At 40.0% G+C, this 17,633-nt stretch overlaps 1 protein-coding gene across 3 annotated transcripts in view; it reads left to right on the top strand.

The window, feature by feature from the left end:
• The window catches only part of LOC121953508 (apoptosis-stimulating of p53 protein 1-like), a 71,440-nt gene that overhangs the window by 36,973 nt on the left and 16,834 nt on the right, over window positions 1-17,633 (top strand). For 2 of the 3 annotated variants that reach the window (XM_042500668.1, XM_042500669.1), the window contains exons 5-12: window positions 6,160-6,255; window positions 9,621-9,677; window positions 9,924-10,044; window positions 10,221-10,300; window positions 11,038-11,205; window positions 11,304-11,444; window positions 12,441-12,636; window positions 13,003-13,131. In XM_042500668.1, coding sequence (XP_042356602.1) covers window positions 6,160-6,255; window positions 9,621-9,677; window positions 9,924-10,044; window positions 10,221-10,300; window positions 11,038-11,205; window positions 11,304-11,444; window positions 12,441-12,636; window positions 13,003-13,131 — 988 coding nt within the window. The remainder of the gene's footprint in view (window positions 1-6,159; window positions 6,256-9,620; window positions 9,678-9,923; window positions 10,045-10,220; window positions 10,301-11,037; window positions 11,206-11,303; window positions 11,445-12,440; window positions 12,637-13,002; window positions 13,132-17,633) is intronic. The other variant, XM_042500670.1, reaches the window with a different exon arrangement.

The following is a 17,633-nucleotide window of genomic DNA, read 5'->3' as shown; positions in this document are numbered from 1 at the left end:
AATGAGGTGGATCTGGTGCAGGAATTCACTGTTGAAGGACAATGCAGCAAAATTAAAGTCCGCTCCTGCAGGATCACATGGGACAGCCTGCAGGTAAATACGGCACAGTGGGGAAGCTGATAGAAAACTGCATGTTAATGTCAGCCGGGGCGCTCGCAGCAGCAGCAGCAGCAGCAGCAGCAGCAGCAGCGCAGTCTGCAGGATGTCGCACGGTGTGTTGACAGCATGAGCAGCAGTATGCATGACACCAACGTTAAGTGTCAGGCAAATTGTTAACTTTTCTGTCGCTGGAGGATGCATGTCATCATTAGCGAGATTTGGAAGACACAGCATTGCCCAGGGGATGCAAACTTTATTGACAGAACACAAATGTCACACTGCTGGCCACACTGTTTTGACTGACAAGTGATCTTTAGTCCAGCAGATGACAGTCTGTGAGATGAAGCAGCTCTTGGTAGTTGTTGAGGGTGTTTGCAATGCAAATATTGTACACACATATCTTTAAATGTCAGCTTTTTAGGTTTTTAGAGTAATGACCGAGCTTTAAAATGTAGTCTTGAAAGCGGCAAGTATGAATGATTTCTGTTTTCATGTTCTTTATTCTTCTTAGGTAAGTGTATGGAAGCAAAACGGCCATAAGGATTATTATTTCATTTTACGAGCTACTGAACATTGAGATGTGAAATTCATTCTTTATTTAATACTTATAATATAGAATCTATAGCTGTGAAATACTTCATTTTGAGAACCATCTTTCTGAATTTATGTGGATTGAATTCCCCTCTTGGAAATTTTCAGAAGATAAATTCCAGTTGTGCAATTCAAAAAAACTTGATTTTAAAGTCCTCCTCCATTCAAAACTGTGGTTTCCTTTTATTTATGTCCCTCAAATGTCTGACCTTGACCACACAGACTTGACTCTGTGCAGAGTTTGTCGCTAGAGAGGTGCTCTCACATTCCTCTGCTGAAGGGGGCTATGTGTGTGAACTTGTGTAAATTCTGAGATGAAATCATACACGGGTAAGACAGATAAATTATGTCACTAATAAGAAAGCCAATGGCTGTTTAATGCAGGAAACGCATATCGTCAAGGGAGCAGACTTTGACTCAACACTGGCAAAGAAACCTTAAACCTCCAGCACAGAGCGGAGTGTCGGTACAGAGAGCAGAGTTAGCATTAGCATAGTGAAAGTATGACAGCAAACATGGTAGAACGTGCAGGTTTTGAATGCAAACCAGACCCAGGAGCTCCTTTCCACTGTCTACTAAAAACCCCACAGTAGCAGATTGTGTTTCAGTTGTGTTTCACAACTTCTAATGTCGCATCAGCTTTTGCCTATTAGCCTACAAGCTAACAAACAGCATGAACAAATGAAAGATGGTATCTACTCTTACCATACTGATATGTCTGGTGCAGAACAGACATGTATGGCTAGATCTCTACAATGTTTTCTCCAACGCAAGCCATCTTGATGCCCACTGCTCTTTTAGATTCCGTCTTGTTAAAAAATACTATTAATGTAAGTGTAGCCTATGTGGCTGGAAGGGGGCATCACTCTTGTTTTTAGGTTTTGCAAATTCAGTCAGAAAATTTTGTCCAATATTATTAACAATGCTGAAATAATTCTTTGGATGTAAAAATTTAAGTCCAGTCAAAAATCTGCAAAATTCAAGGGGCTGTGGACTGTTTCAAGTTATGTTACATCAGACATGCAATCCCAGAAAGAGAAGTTAAGATGAGTGACTACAACTAGTGACTGCACTTCAATTTTTTTTATTTGAATTATAGTTTTTGGAATTGCCATCAAGAAATTATAGAGGGGGGCGGCCGACCACATTCACTCATATAGATGGTTCTCAAAGTAAAATATTTCAGTGCTGTAAAATCCATCAAAATTTTACAGCTGCTTATGCAAATCAAATTATTGTGGCATTTCTTTGCATACGTACAAGTACATTACAAAAATCATCGTATCCAAGTGAATGAGTTATATAATGATAAAAGCTCAAGGGAAAGTTCACATAGCTCTGTCTATCTATTAGCCAGTCCATCACTGCTTAAATTTCAGAACAGCAATGTTCTGATCTTACTGGCACTGCCTGGTCTCCTTTAACCACAGTGCATTAGCAGGAGATCAGTCTGTATCTGCAAACTCTTCATAATGCACATGAAAGTGAGAATCTGCAGAATCCCACAGGTCAGCAGTTAGCTCATGACATGTAGCACCACTGACTGGAAAACCATCGTAATGTGCGTAATGTCATCGTCTAAAACATGATACAGTCTGCACTATGTTGGAAAACTGTGTGTCTGCATTATGTTTAAAAGAAAAGAATAAATCGGCCTGAAGGCGGTGATGGTGTCTGCAGCACTGTGTGGCTATCAGTATCATTAATCACTCATACTGATATTTAGCATAGCGCTAATGCTGCCAGAGTTAGAGCTTCCACTCCCCGAGTTGTTAAATGGCCAGTGGGTTTAATTTGTTTCACTGATTTCATATCTACGAATTGCCACAACCCTCAGGGCTCAGTTCAGGGTAATGGAGTTTTTCATCAGCTCCTCCCTGAGTCATGGCATTAAAGTCTCCACTGAGATATGTGAAGACTTTTTTGAACATTTAACAAAATTGACTGAAGCCTCCAGCCCCGTTGAGACCATCTCTCTTTCATCTCTGGCAGAAATTGAGCTTTGAATAAAGTCCACATGAAGCTGTTCCTTAAACCTCAAGACCTAGCCCCCTTATATCCAAATAATTACAGGCTTCTAGTTCCATCTTTAACTAATGTTTCAGAGCAGTTCTCAGTGCAGACAGCTAATGTAACCAACAGAGTTCATCAAGATTTTAATGAAAGTTCTGATTTTAGTCTCAGTTCACCCAAATTAAAAAAGCAACGTTTGGACAATGTTACCTTTTTTACAAAGTAAAGAATTTTTGTAAAAAGCAAGTCTTGTTTAGTGTAATTGGGACATTATTTTTAGTAAAAGAAGTTTGTTTTGTGCTTTTCAAAGGTAATTTTTTATGCATACCACATTCCAGTCTATTGGAGGGATGGCAGAGGATTGTGATAAAGTTCTTGAAACACATGCAAATCAAGCAAGGCATAACATTTTCTGTTAATCTGGGTGATCTGACCTTTCAACACACTATCTCTTAATGTAGCCATTTACACCACAGACGATTTGTTGCAACATAGGTCATGCTTATTTTCCATTTTAGGCCCATTTCTTTTCCTATTACATCCCTGAAAATGACAGACCGAGATGCAATAACTTCCAACAAATTTGACCAGATTGATATACATGTTGAAAAGCATTCCTGCATTGCATTTTGTAAATATAATATATTTTTACTGTAATGTTCGTATAGCATTGCATTTGGGCACATTTTGAAATTTTTAAGACTCGAAACTCAAAGTTAAAGATTTGGGGCTTGACTTGGGACTTAAGTGCAAAGACTTGAGACTGACATGCCTGGTTCCACCTCTGGTTTATTGAGGCTCCTGATTTAGTTGTTTGTGTGTTGATGTAACTGCATTGTACGTTTTGATCCTGTACTCTGTGCTGATGTTGTGTCGGACTACAGTATTTCCTGTTCCTTTTATTTACTCAGCATCATTTATGACAGGTAAAAATATCTCAAGCACTGTATGGCATAGAAAATCCAATACACTGTTTGATCGCTCAACATAGGTTTTGATATACATATACAGTGTACTGTAGGTAAAGGACATTTTTATCCCCATATTTTAATTTATTGATAAAGTCTTAATGGTGAAATATTATAAAAGCTTTTGCAGTAAAACAGTGACCTTATCTTAGCAACAATTTGTAGTCTGTTTGACTTTCATATAAAATATGCATAACAATTATAATCATTAGTCTCATAATGACTCATTAAATAGAAGATCCTTTTACTCTAGGCGGAATTCATTAATCAGTGTCACTATGGAAACGGTCAGGCTGTTTGAGGCTTTTTGGCGGTGTAGTAGTGTGTCTTAATCTCAGGTACAGTGTACATTTTCCCAGCTTTGGTTGCAGGCATGTTTAAGTAGGCCTGGAAGGTAGTGAATTAATACATTATGCAATGAGCTATACTGATAATGTTACATCATAATGAGTCATATGCACATTTTTTTGATGGTTTAAGATCTGCTTTGTAAAGCAAGGTACTCCACTGCTGTATTGTACTCCAGATTATAGCTTCATTTGATGCAGTGCAGAGCTGTACAGCTTGTATGACCGTTAATAGTTGCAGTTGCACCGAAACTACATGGTTAGGTTGAGAGAAAAGATCATGGTTAGGCTTAAAATATATCCGTTTTTCTCTTAGACAATTTAACGTATAACAGGTAACATTTTACATATGTCATTGCTATGTCATGTAACATAAGTCAGGTGAGATACGTTGACATACTGCATTTCATTCTTGAAATAACTCAGTGATGACTTTTAGATTTAGGAAGGACACAAACACATGTCTCCTGGATGAAAGTCCAGTGCTTGTGTGACCCATTCACCTCCCTTCCTACCCACCCTAAGCAAAATCCCTCCCTGTAGTTATTACCATGGCCTCTAGAGTTTGCTGCAGCAACAGCAAAATGGAAATATGGGTCCTTACTTATGCTTGTGAAGATTATCCATGTGGTCATATTGGAGTAGGCAGTAGGCTTTGGTGGTAAGTAATATTTCATTATATGATGGTATAAGTGTGAGGCACAACCCCCTTTCCCTTGACGGCGAGTGCGCTACTTACAGACTAATAGATACACAATACATACAAAATGTTATGGAATGTAATATTCTCACACCTATTTTCCTCATTAAACAGAGAAATACGAATGTACACCTTCTGAATTCAGCTTTCTCTTGGACACAGAAGACTTAAGCTTAATAATAGTCTTAACTTAGCCTCATTTATATTATAAAATACACTTCATTCAACAGAAACAAATTAAAACTGTCTTGGTTACTCTTGCTAGTGATCTAGTTAGTAAGTCTACTGTTCCGACAATCACCGGTTTGGTCAAAATAGGTCCATAATTCAACAGGTTAGTTGTAAAAAAAACATGTTATTTCCCACAGTCACTGTCTCTGCCGTTGCTGGTCGCCCGCTATTTACAGACCTGTAACTTCTCCCTCTACCACTAGGTGTTGTGGTGTCTTTCAGCTCAGCTGTTCCACCAGTAGAGACTGGAGACTGAGCTCTGGTGGGAAAGAGGACTGCTGTATATACGATTGAAAAACATACACACAAGATTTCTAAATATCCTGGTGTACCGTGATACAGCCCAAGCCTAGTAGGCACTCTTCTAATAGTGTACTGTATGCTTATAATATAATAGAGAAGATAACACCATAAAAAAATGAGACATCAAATGTTGATATTTTCCGTGGATGGGAGGGAACCCCAGATACACTTGGCGTATGCCCCCCCACCCAAATTTGACTCTATGTCTATGGCCCTGTAAGTATAAACTGACGTCATGACTGTTAACACACAGGAAAGTCATTTTAATCACTTCTATTGCATCGTGTGTGGCCTCAGTCAAGCTGAGAATGAATGCACCACACCAGGTGCAGTGTGTGTTTTTGAGTGTGTGTGTTCATTAGTGAGCAGACACAATAGCAGGATGTGACTGGGGAGAAACCTTCTGCTGTTGTCTGCGAAAGGCATTTCTACCCCAATCCGCCCTTTTACACACAGACACACACACATTGGCCTACAATTACAGAAATGTTTGTCCTGAAGAACATCCACAAACACAGCAAGACAACAAAGAGTCCCAATGTGTGGCCGGTTTGATAAGACACTCCTCTGACAGTAAAATACAGGACGAATGATCAGTGCCATTACATTTTTTCCAGCGGATGTTGATGTCTGTGTCACAGGCCTGTAATAACCACAGCAGACAGGATTCCAGCTATTTTCCTCCTGAAGCAATGCTATAATTCTGCCACTCTGCCAAGGCCACTAGCTGCTGGCCTAATAACATCTCTGTAGCACACTGAAGGTGCTCTGTGACCTGAAGTGTGAGGTGATATGTGTGCGCAGCTGGGCTCTGGGTTTTCATCATGTCAGTAACAGTCCTGAACATACGGACACACACTTTTTCTGTGGACGTACTGTATTAATGTATGTGTGTTGTGGTGTGCAGGTTCCCCGTGTGGAGCTGACCCTCTCCGAGCTGCAGGAAATGGCCACAAGACAACAGCAACAAATTGAGGCTCAGCAACAGATGTTGGTCGCCAAGGTAACTCGTGCATGCACACACACTCAGAGCTGTTGGATGGATCGCCTGTCAGTTAGTGTAAGGTTATCTACATTACAGTCTGTCTGAAAAGGTCAGCTTTGAGGCCCCAGGAGCTGCGGCCTTGGATTTGTGTGTGTGTGTGTGTGTGTGTGTGTGTGTGTGTGTGTGGGATCACAGCTCATACGTCTTCCTTGGAAACAGGACATGTGATCCAGGTCAGGGTTTAAGGACTGACAGGAAACTCCATTAGAAAATTACCAGCCCCAGGTTGTGTGTGTGGGACAACATTGTGTGTGTGTGTGTGAGACACAGATTGTGGACATTCTCACAATAGGAAGTGACCTTTGAGGCGGCAGGAAATGAGGTCATGTCGGGAAGTTGAAGCAGAATCGTACTTCAGGAAAGACACAGAAGGGAGAGCCAAAAATAAAAAAAAAAAGTGATTCTTTTAATTTATTGAAAGTCTCTCCATTTGTTTGATGAAGTGTGTACTTAGTGAATCAAAAAGCTTTCAGCGGGGGAACTGAGATATTTTCAACCATCAGCTTTGATTTGGCCAATTTGGGTTTTTCAAGGCCAACTGTGGCACTGATGTTTTGATTTGGCAGCATTCAGCTGATATTCAGCATTTTTAAAGGCAGCAATTTCCCTGCTTAATGACAGCGCTGAAGTGTTTCCTTCCACTGTGTAAGTGTACAAGTATTTCCTTGTCTCGCTGAATGAAAAGGTCTCCCCAGCTGGAGCTGTCGGGGCTGTTTCTATCCTTGCAGCATTCAGAGAATTGATTGACAACTTCCAGGAAGAAAGAGTCCAAAACACAGCTACTGTACGGGCACCTCCCACATGCACGTTTGTTCTGTCGGCACTGTCCATGCACTGAAACAAGCTCCTGTTATGTAATGTGTCACCAGTGCGCGTGTGTGAATGTGTGTTTCCAGTGAATGATGGGAGCCTTCTTGCCAACATTCCATTTCCCTCTTCCTCCTTGTGTGTGTGTGTGTGTGTGTGTGTGTGTGTGTGTATTGAACGAGACACACAGGTCAGCTGTACTACGTGCCAGCACGATACAGAGAGGTGTAAACTGCCTCAGTCAGCATCACACATGACAGGCTGCCCTCTGTCTGTCTGTCTGTCTTCTGTCTGTCTGTCTGTCTGTCTCACCTTCTGTCTGTTTTTTTCTAATGTGTGTATACAAAATAAATGAAAAGTAATATATTATTAAACATTATTAAAGTTAAATTTTTTTACATGTTGTGAAAAGGTGGCAGGGTGATACATCATCTCTCTCTCTCTCTCTCTCTCTCTCTCTCTCTCTCTATATATGTATATATGTATCTATAATGTGGAGCAACAAGCTATTCTGTGAACAAGTACCAAGATTGTGAGAATAAAGAGTTAAAAGGGATGCAATATAGGGAGGGAGCATCTGTTTCAGTGCTGTTCCCGCCTCACAGCCGACCCTTTGACAAAGATGGCAGTGGTGGGTGCTGTAAGGATCATCGGTTATGATCCTTAGAGCTAAATGGTGCACAGCATCTAGTGACTTTAATGTAGAGGCAGCAGCTTTTTCCATAAATGACATCCCCATAATCTAAAACAGATTTTTTAAAAAACGGTTTCAAATATTCTTTTTCTGTGTAAAAAGGGGAACATTTTTTATTCCTGTATTAAAAAAGCCAATTATAGTTCCCAATTTATTAGTAAGGAAGTCAATATGGCACTATTGTTATAGTTACTTTTATCAAAAAAAACAGATACAAAAATATTTGCACTGTGCCACTCTCTCTATGGATGTTCCATTTGCGGAAAGAACATTAAAATATTCTAAATTATTATCTTTGCTGAACAGCATCCATTTGTTTTTTGGAAGTGGGCATGTTTTTTTGGGATGGGAGTGGGATGAAAAAACACTGGAGGCCGCCAGGACCTGGAACTGCTTCACGTAAATGAAAGGCAGTTGGTTTTATCGATTACACCTAAAATGTGTGCCGTGGAAAAGAATTGTTATTAATTTACTACAAATTTGCTAAACACAGAAGCGCATTCAGACATTTAGTTATTGGTCTTGCAGCACATCTCCCTTAAAGCAGCACAAACAGGTAAATAGTATTTGTATGAAATACAGTATCTATCAGTTGATGAGGAAATAATGCCATTGTCAGTGTAATAACAGGGGCTGCAATATTTCTTTTGTTTTTTCTTTTTTTGGGAGCATCTTCAGCATCAGACAGTTCAAAGAAACTCTAGATGACGACTTGATGTATGTGAAACCGTTGAAACACAATTAAGTGAAGAGTGTGTGAGAATCTGACAGCAAACAGGCAGTTCAAAGAGTGGGAGTCGTAAAGATAAAATAAACATATTCTGATATTTCTCATGCCAAATAATCAAAATAAGCTTTATGTTCAGGTCTGACTCCTTCGCTCTGATAAGTAGTTGATTGAGTACCCGATTTTGGCTTAAGAGGTAAAGTGCTTCATAAAATACCATAAAACTTCAATTAATAGCCCGGGTTATTATTTGCTTAAATCACTGACCCCCGACAAGCTTATATTTAGGAAAGGCTTCTATTTTGAACAGTTTTTTAATTTCTCTCACATAAAACTGCTTCTCAGCAAATACAATTGTTTATTTAAATTTCTTTTTTGCATCTGTCTTGTTTACTATGCTGGTATCATGGTGGTCTTTATTGGTCATGGTTTCATTAAAATCAACTGAATGAATTCTAGAAAATCTTACCAAGCTAACGATGTGTGTAGCATGTCCATATTGACAAAACTTTAAACATAAATACCGTTTTTTGTACTTGTGATCTAAGCACCTAACAACTCTGCATTGTAACCAGAGCTTTTAATTGAGACAGGCCTTAATTTTTTTTTTTTTTCACCATTTAGTGCATACAAAAGCAAAGTCATCAAAGCAATGATGCTGGATTGAATATTCAATAAAAGTAAGAAAGCAACAAAAATAATGAACATAAAGATACTTAAAAAATGTAAAAAGCAAAAAAAGAAAACAAGAAGAAAACAAACAGAAAACAAACAGCGTTGATTGCTTTGGTTTAGATACATTTCGTCTAAGAGTTTGCTGAATGTGTGTTTTTGGTGTTATTAATTCTTTAGCTCATGCCTGCACACATACTTTTTTTATAGGCCTTTATTTGTCAAAATATGTCTCCACACCCGGCTACTGGGCGTTTAATTGGGACAAGGCTTTTATCTGAAGTTTTATGGTAAATGTCAGAGCGAATGCTCTGACTAATGGGGGTAATGTTTGTGCCATCACTGGCACAACTGAAATTTATGTCTGGAAAAGAACAAAATCTCAAAATTGTATGTGTGTACTTCCCTTTCTTTATTTTCCAGGAGCAGAGACTGAGGTATCTTCACCAGGGAGGCAGATCTAACCAGGGACAGACACAGGTGGGCTCCACATGTCTGTCTGCTATCTGTCTGTATATAAATGCTCTAAGACACCAGAGTGCATTTAAGGCTGAAATCTTTTATTTTACACACTGTTGGCTGGTCTGTAAAGACAACTTTTTGCAAGCTCACCCTGAATGGTAACCACAATTATTGATATTATTGTCAAATTAAAGGCTAACTAAACATGAGATGAAAATGGAAAAAATGTATTTAGCGTGTGTTTTCTGCTCTTCTCTCGTTCAGTCTGAGGCTGAGAAGCTGCAGCGACTGAAGGAACGAGTGGAGACTCAGGAGGCCAAGCTGAAGAAGATCCGAGCCATGAGGGGACAAGTGGACTACAGCAAGCTGATCAACGGGAACCTCTGTAAGCCCAAACACACTGCAGAGATTATGACTATGGATTACAGTTCATGACTTAACATTCATAGGAAAATAGTGAAATAGTCTAATTGCTACAGCGCTCATGAGGAAAACCTGTGCAATATGTGATATTGGCTTAAATGTTTCAGACTTTCAATCCCCCTCTCTGTCTGTGTCCAGCTGCAGAGATCGACCATGTCAGCAGTCTGTTCCAGGAAAAGCAGGCCGAGCTGCAGTCTGCTGTGGTCAGAGTCGACCAGGTAATGTGGAGGCTCGTTTTGTCACAAGGCAGGTTTTCATTAACCCTCAAACTGCACAAATTGAAACTGCCAAAAATATGCTTAATGGCACGGCAAATTTGAAAAAAACTCCCATTTATTGCAAAACGGTTTTTACGCTCGCATGTGTTGGCATTTCACAGGATCTAAAAAAGGCAAATTTTGCAAAACTGCAGTGGAAACACTTTTTGGGCTTTTCTAGGTCACATGATGCTATGGCTATGTGCTTTTCAGTAGGAACTGGCTCCCTCATGATGCTGCAGGCACTACAAGAGGTGTTATTGGATCACATAACTTCAAAAGTTGAGCGGATCATCCAGGAGTTTTGAATCCACAATTCCTCTGTGAAATTGTGGACTATCACCTCCCAGAAATCCCTCATATGTGGCTGCTCCTACTTACAAGGGGCTCACCTTTTCATTATGACTCTATAACACACCTATGTGGCCTTGGATTGGAAATAATGACGGCTAGTGTGGTGGCTGCAATAGAAATAAAGCTGCCAATGTTTTGAACATCCATCACCATGGTTACTGGAATGTTACTGTGAGAGGAGAACTAAAGTATCATCACTCAATGGAAACGACGTCATCTGGCAATTGTGTTTTATTGAAAATTTTGCTTAATTTTTGGGCAAATCCATAATGGAAACCCACCTAGTGATGAGGAGTTGAGTCAGCTGAGTTAAGTTCTCTTAAATGTTCTCTCTGTTTTATCAGTTGACGCAGCAGTTGGAGGATTTAAGGAGAGGACGCCTCCAGCTGCACAATGTTGCACCAGCACAGGGGGGAACCACTGTATCCCAGGGGGCACCCACAGGTCAGAAAGGATCCCCCCTGTCTGGTCCAGCAGCCCTAGAACTGAGGAAACTCTACCAGGAGCTGCAGGTAAAAAACACTCTATCATAATCTTCTTTCAGCATTAGAAAGCAGAGATACAGTAGTTCTTACAAAATGAAGTGCATAAGACTTTTAATGCGTTTCAGGCACGTAACCGTCACAACCTGGAGCAGAGCAGCAAGTTGGCTCAAAACAAGGAACTGCTGAACAAGAGGAACGCCCAGGTGACAGTGATGGACCAAAGGATTGGAGACCTGAGAGAACGGCTGCACAAGAAGAGAGCAGAGGTACACAACTTCACTAATGTCCTCTCTTCATAACTAACCAGCTCATGCAAACAACTAACTTGCATTTCATTTCTCTTGACGGTTAGTTTAATCTTTTGAAACCTGAGCAAACTGGCTTGATTTCTTTCAAAAACATGAAAAAAAGTGATGATCAACCCAAAAATTTGCAAGAAATTTGGTAAAAAGTTCAAGTAAATTACCTGAAAATAAGGAAAAAAGTGAAAAACAAAAAAACAAAAACAAACAAGAAAAATACTTAAGATTTTTTTTTCTGTAACATTTTTTTTAATTATAATAATGTAAATATAACTTTCTGGACATTTTCCCTGCTCAAGGGATATCTAATAATACCCAACAAGAGAATTTTCAGGTCACCTTTCGCTATTTTTTTTTTATTTGGGCACATTTCTTATCAAGTTGCTCTTTATACTTTTCCCCATGCTTTTCATTAGTGAAAAGTACTCAAAAAATATTTGAAAAATAGCGACAAACGCAACGTCTTATATGGTGTGATGTATTTGTATGTTACTGTGAAGGAAACAGCAGTGTCCAAAATAAATTTCCCTACACGGACAAATAAAGTATAATCAGTAATCCATAATCAACAAAAAACAAACAAAAATGTAAAAGATTTAAACATAAAAAATCGTAAAAATAACAGTAATTCTGTAAAGATATTTTTAAATATTTATTATGATATTTATAAACACAGTTTTATGGATTTTTTTCCCTAGCTTTAAAAAAAAAAATAATTTTCTAAATCTACAAATTTCTTGTAACTTGTGCAACATTTCTAACCAAGTTTCTCATTGCCTTTTTCCCCCATGTTTTCTACAGAAATCAAACCAATTTGCTAAGTGCCCAAAGGTTTAAATACATGTGTTAAAAGCTCAAGAAAACTGGTGTCACTCCAGGTTTCAAAGAGTTAAAGGGTTCAAGTTAGTTTGTCAGCTGCTGTAGACGTCATTCTTTCTGTCTATCTTTGCACCCTCACAGCTCAGTCGTATGAACGGAGGAGGCCTGCCCTCTCCTCAGACTGCCTCTCACCCAGGAGGTGGAGTCTCAGGACGGGTAGCGGCTGTCTGTCCCTACATCCAGGTCCCAGCGGAGGGGAGACAGGAGGCGGGCTACCCCCTGCCCACTGACCCACCTCCCAAACCCACCCCGCTCAGCCACATCCGCTCCCTCTCAGGTTGGCAGATTTACCTCTCTTTGTAGAATATTTTAAGGCACTGTACACGACGTGGATCAGTTTGTTTGCTGTCTTTTTCTTCACTTTCTTAAATCTCTGAGCTCTAACTTGCTGTCCATTTCCTTTTCCTGTCCTCTTTTTTTCCTCCTCCCTTATCTGTTGTTGTTACCTTAAATGTGGTGTGTTGATGTTATTGTTGGTGACTGTTCTTGTCCCTTGTTGATGTCGTGACGGTGGTTATGACTGTACTGTTTTCCGGTGTCATTGTGATGTCATCGTGATGATGTACCTGTTGATGTGGTTTTGGTGGATGTCACTGTCGTGTTTGGTTTTGTGACTGTCTCTGTGGTGGGCCTGGCCTTGCAGAGGAGGAAAGGAGTGGCATCAGGAAGCCTCCCAGCCAATGGAAAGTGTCAGATTTAGACATCGTCCTGTCAGAGCCCACAGAGACGTGGGAGGGACCTCGGTCCCCTCAGGCGGGCGACAGTAACAACAGTGAGTCCCAGGAAGGCGCTATAGAAGCTTACTCACTACTAGCTGCTCTGGTGATAGATTATCAGCACCTGTTTCCTAACTTACCTGACACCTTAAGGTGCAGAGGGTCTGTTGGTTGTATTTCCTGCATGATTGCAACACAAGTGCTGAACCTTATGCTGCGTTTACATGGAATCAGACAGTAGATCCCTGACAGACTCAACAGAATGGCGAGCCTGCAGAACAAAACATCCATGAAAGTGTGCTGTGAGGGTGACACCGTGTTGTCTCCAAAGAACTGAGTATCCAGCCCAATCTTACTCCAAGGTTGTCAAATACTGCAGCTTTTAAAGGAATTTTGGCACAAGATCCTAAAGCCAAAAGCCACCTTTGGCAGCTGTATGATATCTGGCTGATAGAACCAGTGGTGGTGTTCTGATGCAGTACTGGACAGCTCGATAGCCAGATGGCTGGATGGCACCCACTGCTGCAGCATGATACCAGGACGGGCAGCATCAGTTGATACGCTGCCGGGTAGCATCAGGTTGAAAAGCTGCTCGTAAAGACATAATGTAATGAGCACAAAGGTGCCTAGAGGGCTGGCAGTAGGGATGGTGCATGGCTCAAGCAAACCCTGGACTTCCACCCGGGAGTTTGCTTCTCATCTGGATTTTTTTTACACCCAAACATGTGCCCTTTCTGCCTAACCATCCATGCCTTTGTTGCCTAATCCTAAGCATGTGCTTTTGCTGACATCCCGGTGTTGGTTGCCATGTGCTCTTGTTGCCGAAACATAACCACTTGCTTTTGTAGCGTAATCTTACCATGTGCTTTTGTTGACTGTCCAGCTTCAGTAGAAGCATCCCGGAATGTCAACAGCAGACACAGGATTGCTAGCAAGTAATATGTAGATGCAGAAGTCGGAGCAAAATAAATTAAAAAAAAATATTTTATGTAATTATTCAATTCATCCTAATACAATACAATTATATAATATCCTACGAAAATGCATATACAACAGTTTGTATGCTTTTTATGAAAGACATTACAGCCTAAATATAGAGTTAAGTAGTGAGCGTAAAGTTACAGAGGTTAGGGTTTGGAAAATAAACATGGTGGGGACAAACTGTAAAATGACTCAAAGTTCACAAAAAGTTTACAATTGTTCCCCTGGGGGAAAATTCATGGTTTTGTGACCCCTCCACCACCCCAACCTTACTCTTTACTCAATTGCTTGGGACAACTTCCTTGTTTACTCCTATCAGCGCACTGGTCACATGTTGTCAGCCTTCCAAAATATGAGGTTTAGAAACAAATTACTGGCTCCTGATTACATGGTACATGTATGAATTTAAGTGCATTACTTTTTGTAGGAAAGTGTGAGTAAAGTTTATGAGAGCAACCTGAATTATTAGTTATGCCCAGTAATTGACCGAATCACCAGCGTTTTCTCCTTGTGTGAGAAAGCTACATCGCATCCAGTTGTAAATTCCATTGCAGAAGACAGCAAAAAATGTTGATATTTTTTACTTTGAATGGCAATGGCACCTTCTGTTGCTATTGCCAGTATTCTATGCAGCCTCACCAAACTTTACTGTACGGCTCTTGTCCACAGAAATGATATCTGATTTACTGCCTTCCATCTCCCTGATTCCATGTGAACGCAGCAGTAATACTAGAGCAGGCATTATCTTGGATGGCTGAAGATTGGAAGGGTGCATTCAAACCAAGTATGCTGAGGAGTGTTTTTGTCTGACACTACAGAACAGATGGTTAGGAGAACATAATTGAATCAGCAACAGAAAATGACCTCAAAATGTAAGGGCCTTGTGTATGAGGACACAGACATGACATCTGATAGCTAGCAGCTGCTCGGGGTTAGGAAGCACAGCGTAAGAAAATAAACTGAGGGCAAACCACAGTCTGGACGGAGACTCACATTCAGTAATCCCTTCCTGTCTTCATACCTGCTGCGGGAATGCAAATTTTAGCTGTTTCCAGTTTTTATGCTAAGCTAAGTTAACGTCACATGGCTGAAGTTTCATATTTCCCCACCTGATTTGGATGTTATCAGCCCATTTAATGGCTGTTATCTGTGCATTTTTTTAGCCATATAGCTATACAGCAGGTCAGTATGGGCCTGTCACACCTGATATTATGCTTTAAAGGTTGTTATTTGCCCACTGAAAGGCCAGGGTTCCCACGGTCAAGAAAGTACAGTTACGCAGAGAAGTTATGCAATTAGAGAAATTCCCAGGCCTTGAAATGGTTTGGAATTAATGGAATATTTTTGAAGTGTGAAAGTAGAAGTGTGAGTTTGGAAAAATTTGGGGAAAGAATCATGTTGTCACATCAGGAGACAAACAGGAAAATGCCAAAAACCTGTTGTGGAGCAGGTTAACAAAGGTTTTCACACTGCGATTTGAAGCACATAACAAACATGAATATTCACTGTCAGTGTGGTAAATCATTAATGATGTTGGTTACAGTTACTACTGCAGACTGTCAGCGTTAGCATGAGTGGGAGGCTGCTGTAGTTCAGTCATACAGTATAGTAGCATCAGACTAATCTCTAACTAAATCTCAGACTGTAGATCAAGTAGTGGGCAATGAATAGGTTGGTTACTTAAAGACAGCATTTAACTTAATGATACCTGGTGATTCAATGAAATATAATGTACATATCTGATTGTATGACCAGGTATTGTGATTTAGGCATCTAGGCCTATACATGAAATATCCTATATGTCATTTGTCCACATGGTTGTGGGAAGACTGACAGGACATATCGGTGATTAACCTTAATTGTTTAACGTATCAGAAATGCTCAGGTTCAAGCAAGGCAGCAAAACAACTGTTTGACATGTCTTTAAAAAAAACAGGTTCAAAATGAAATAAACAAATACAGACATGTCAAAATTTCAATCAAAACAATGTCAAATTGCATTGACATCTACTGTATGTGGTCTGTGGTTTTCTATTCCTTTAAAAGGGGGCATGGCCTTGATATATTTGTAAAGTACCTCTATGTGTCAGTCTGATCTGTTAGCATATGCAGCTATTTTTTGGCAGGAAAGTCTAATGAGGGAGCACAATTAGCAAGCATTAGCAGTTTGGTTATCTGCAAATGCCTATAAAGTGTGCGTGTAATGTAATGACAGTAATACTCTATAGGCCTACACTTTTTAAATTACTTGAAGCCATGGAAAAGGGGGAAAGCATAACGGAAAAGTGATGGAAACATTTTGAAAATGAGTTGGAAAAATGTGTGTTAACCCTGACTGCCGTTTTACTTGCCCAATGTTGTGAAAAGTGGCCGTTTTGTTAAACTTCACTTCGTCTTTTGTTAGGTTTAGTCACAAAAAATTACATGATTAGTTTTACAAAAACATTTCATGGCATGTCAGTTAAAAAACCATCTCCAGTTAAAAAAAAGTCAACACTGAATTTTTGTTTCACGGTACATGAAGCCTGCTCTTCTGGTTGAAAGTCCTGTGCTTGTTTGACCCATCTACCACCTCTTCCACCCATTCAAAGTGGACTCTCTTGCTCCTTACAGCACTTCACTTGATGTCCTCCTTTGCTCCCGTCAAAGTTATTACAGCCACGAGAGGTCGCCGCCTAATAATAAATGTAATCAGTTATTTCACGGCCTGATAATGGCCCTCTGAATTTAATAATAGCCCATATCTATTTTTTGACCACTGATAACAGCTAATTTACTGCTCAGACATGAGATTGGTATCAGTCTTCTAGTCTAGCTAGAAAGCAAATTAAGTCTAGTTAATAATCACACACATTATTAAAGTCAGCACCTGTTCACACAACCAGAATTAGCTTTGCCAACACAGCATAACCTTGCCTCATTAACCACTGACCATGTTGTATCAGGCCACTCTTATTCAGCGAGCCAGTGACACGCTTGTCTCTATTATAGTTATATATCTGTGCACCAAAAGCGTTTCTTCTCACTTTGTGGAACTCCTGGGTTTAAGTAACATGTCTTAAACCAGCCCTGATACAAATCCCATTGTGCTTTTGAATGCCAAAGCAAATGCCACTGCTCTGTTTATTGCCCCAGTTTATGTAATGTGGAAAACACACAGTTATAAATCCTGTCAACAGTTGAACAAATGACAACAAATGAATGAAAGGAAGTCTGAGGTGTACTTGTAGCTATACTGTGTATGTCTGTGTATTCAGTGTGCGAGTGTGTCTGTATGAGCCAGATAACCAGAGATTTTTAGTAAGAGGGGGTTGAGGGGTCACAGCAGCTGTTGTCGCTGTCATCAGAGAGATTAGGGCTCTTAACTAAAATGTGTGCTGCATATCTATTATAGTGTATGAATGCTTATATAGTATAAGCATAGCAGTCTACAGTCAAATCACAATCCCATGCCTCACCATTAGCATTACAACACAAGTGAATTTTTTATTTATTCATTGAAAACCCTGAGATGGTTCCACAAATTCCACTGACTTCAACTAATATTTGCTAGAAAGTGGTGACAGGAACTAAAGTT

The sequence above is a fragment of the Plectropomus leopardus genome, chromosome 14 (genome assembly GCF_008729295.1).
Source record: "Plectropomus leopardus isolate mb chromosome 14, YSFRI_Pleo_2.0, whole genome shotgun sequence".
Classification (NCBI taxonomy): Eukaryota; Metazoa; Chordata; class Actinopteri; order Perciformes; family Serranidae; genus Plectropomus; species Plectropomus leopardus.
The sequence above is the reverse complement of the archived record's forward strand: the minus strand, read 5'-3'. Positions and strand labels throughout refer to the sequence as shown.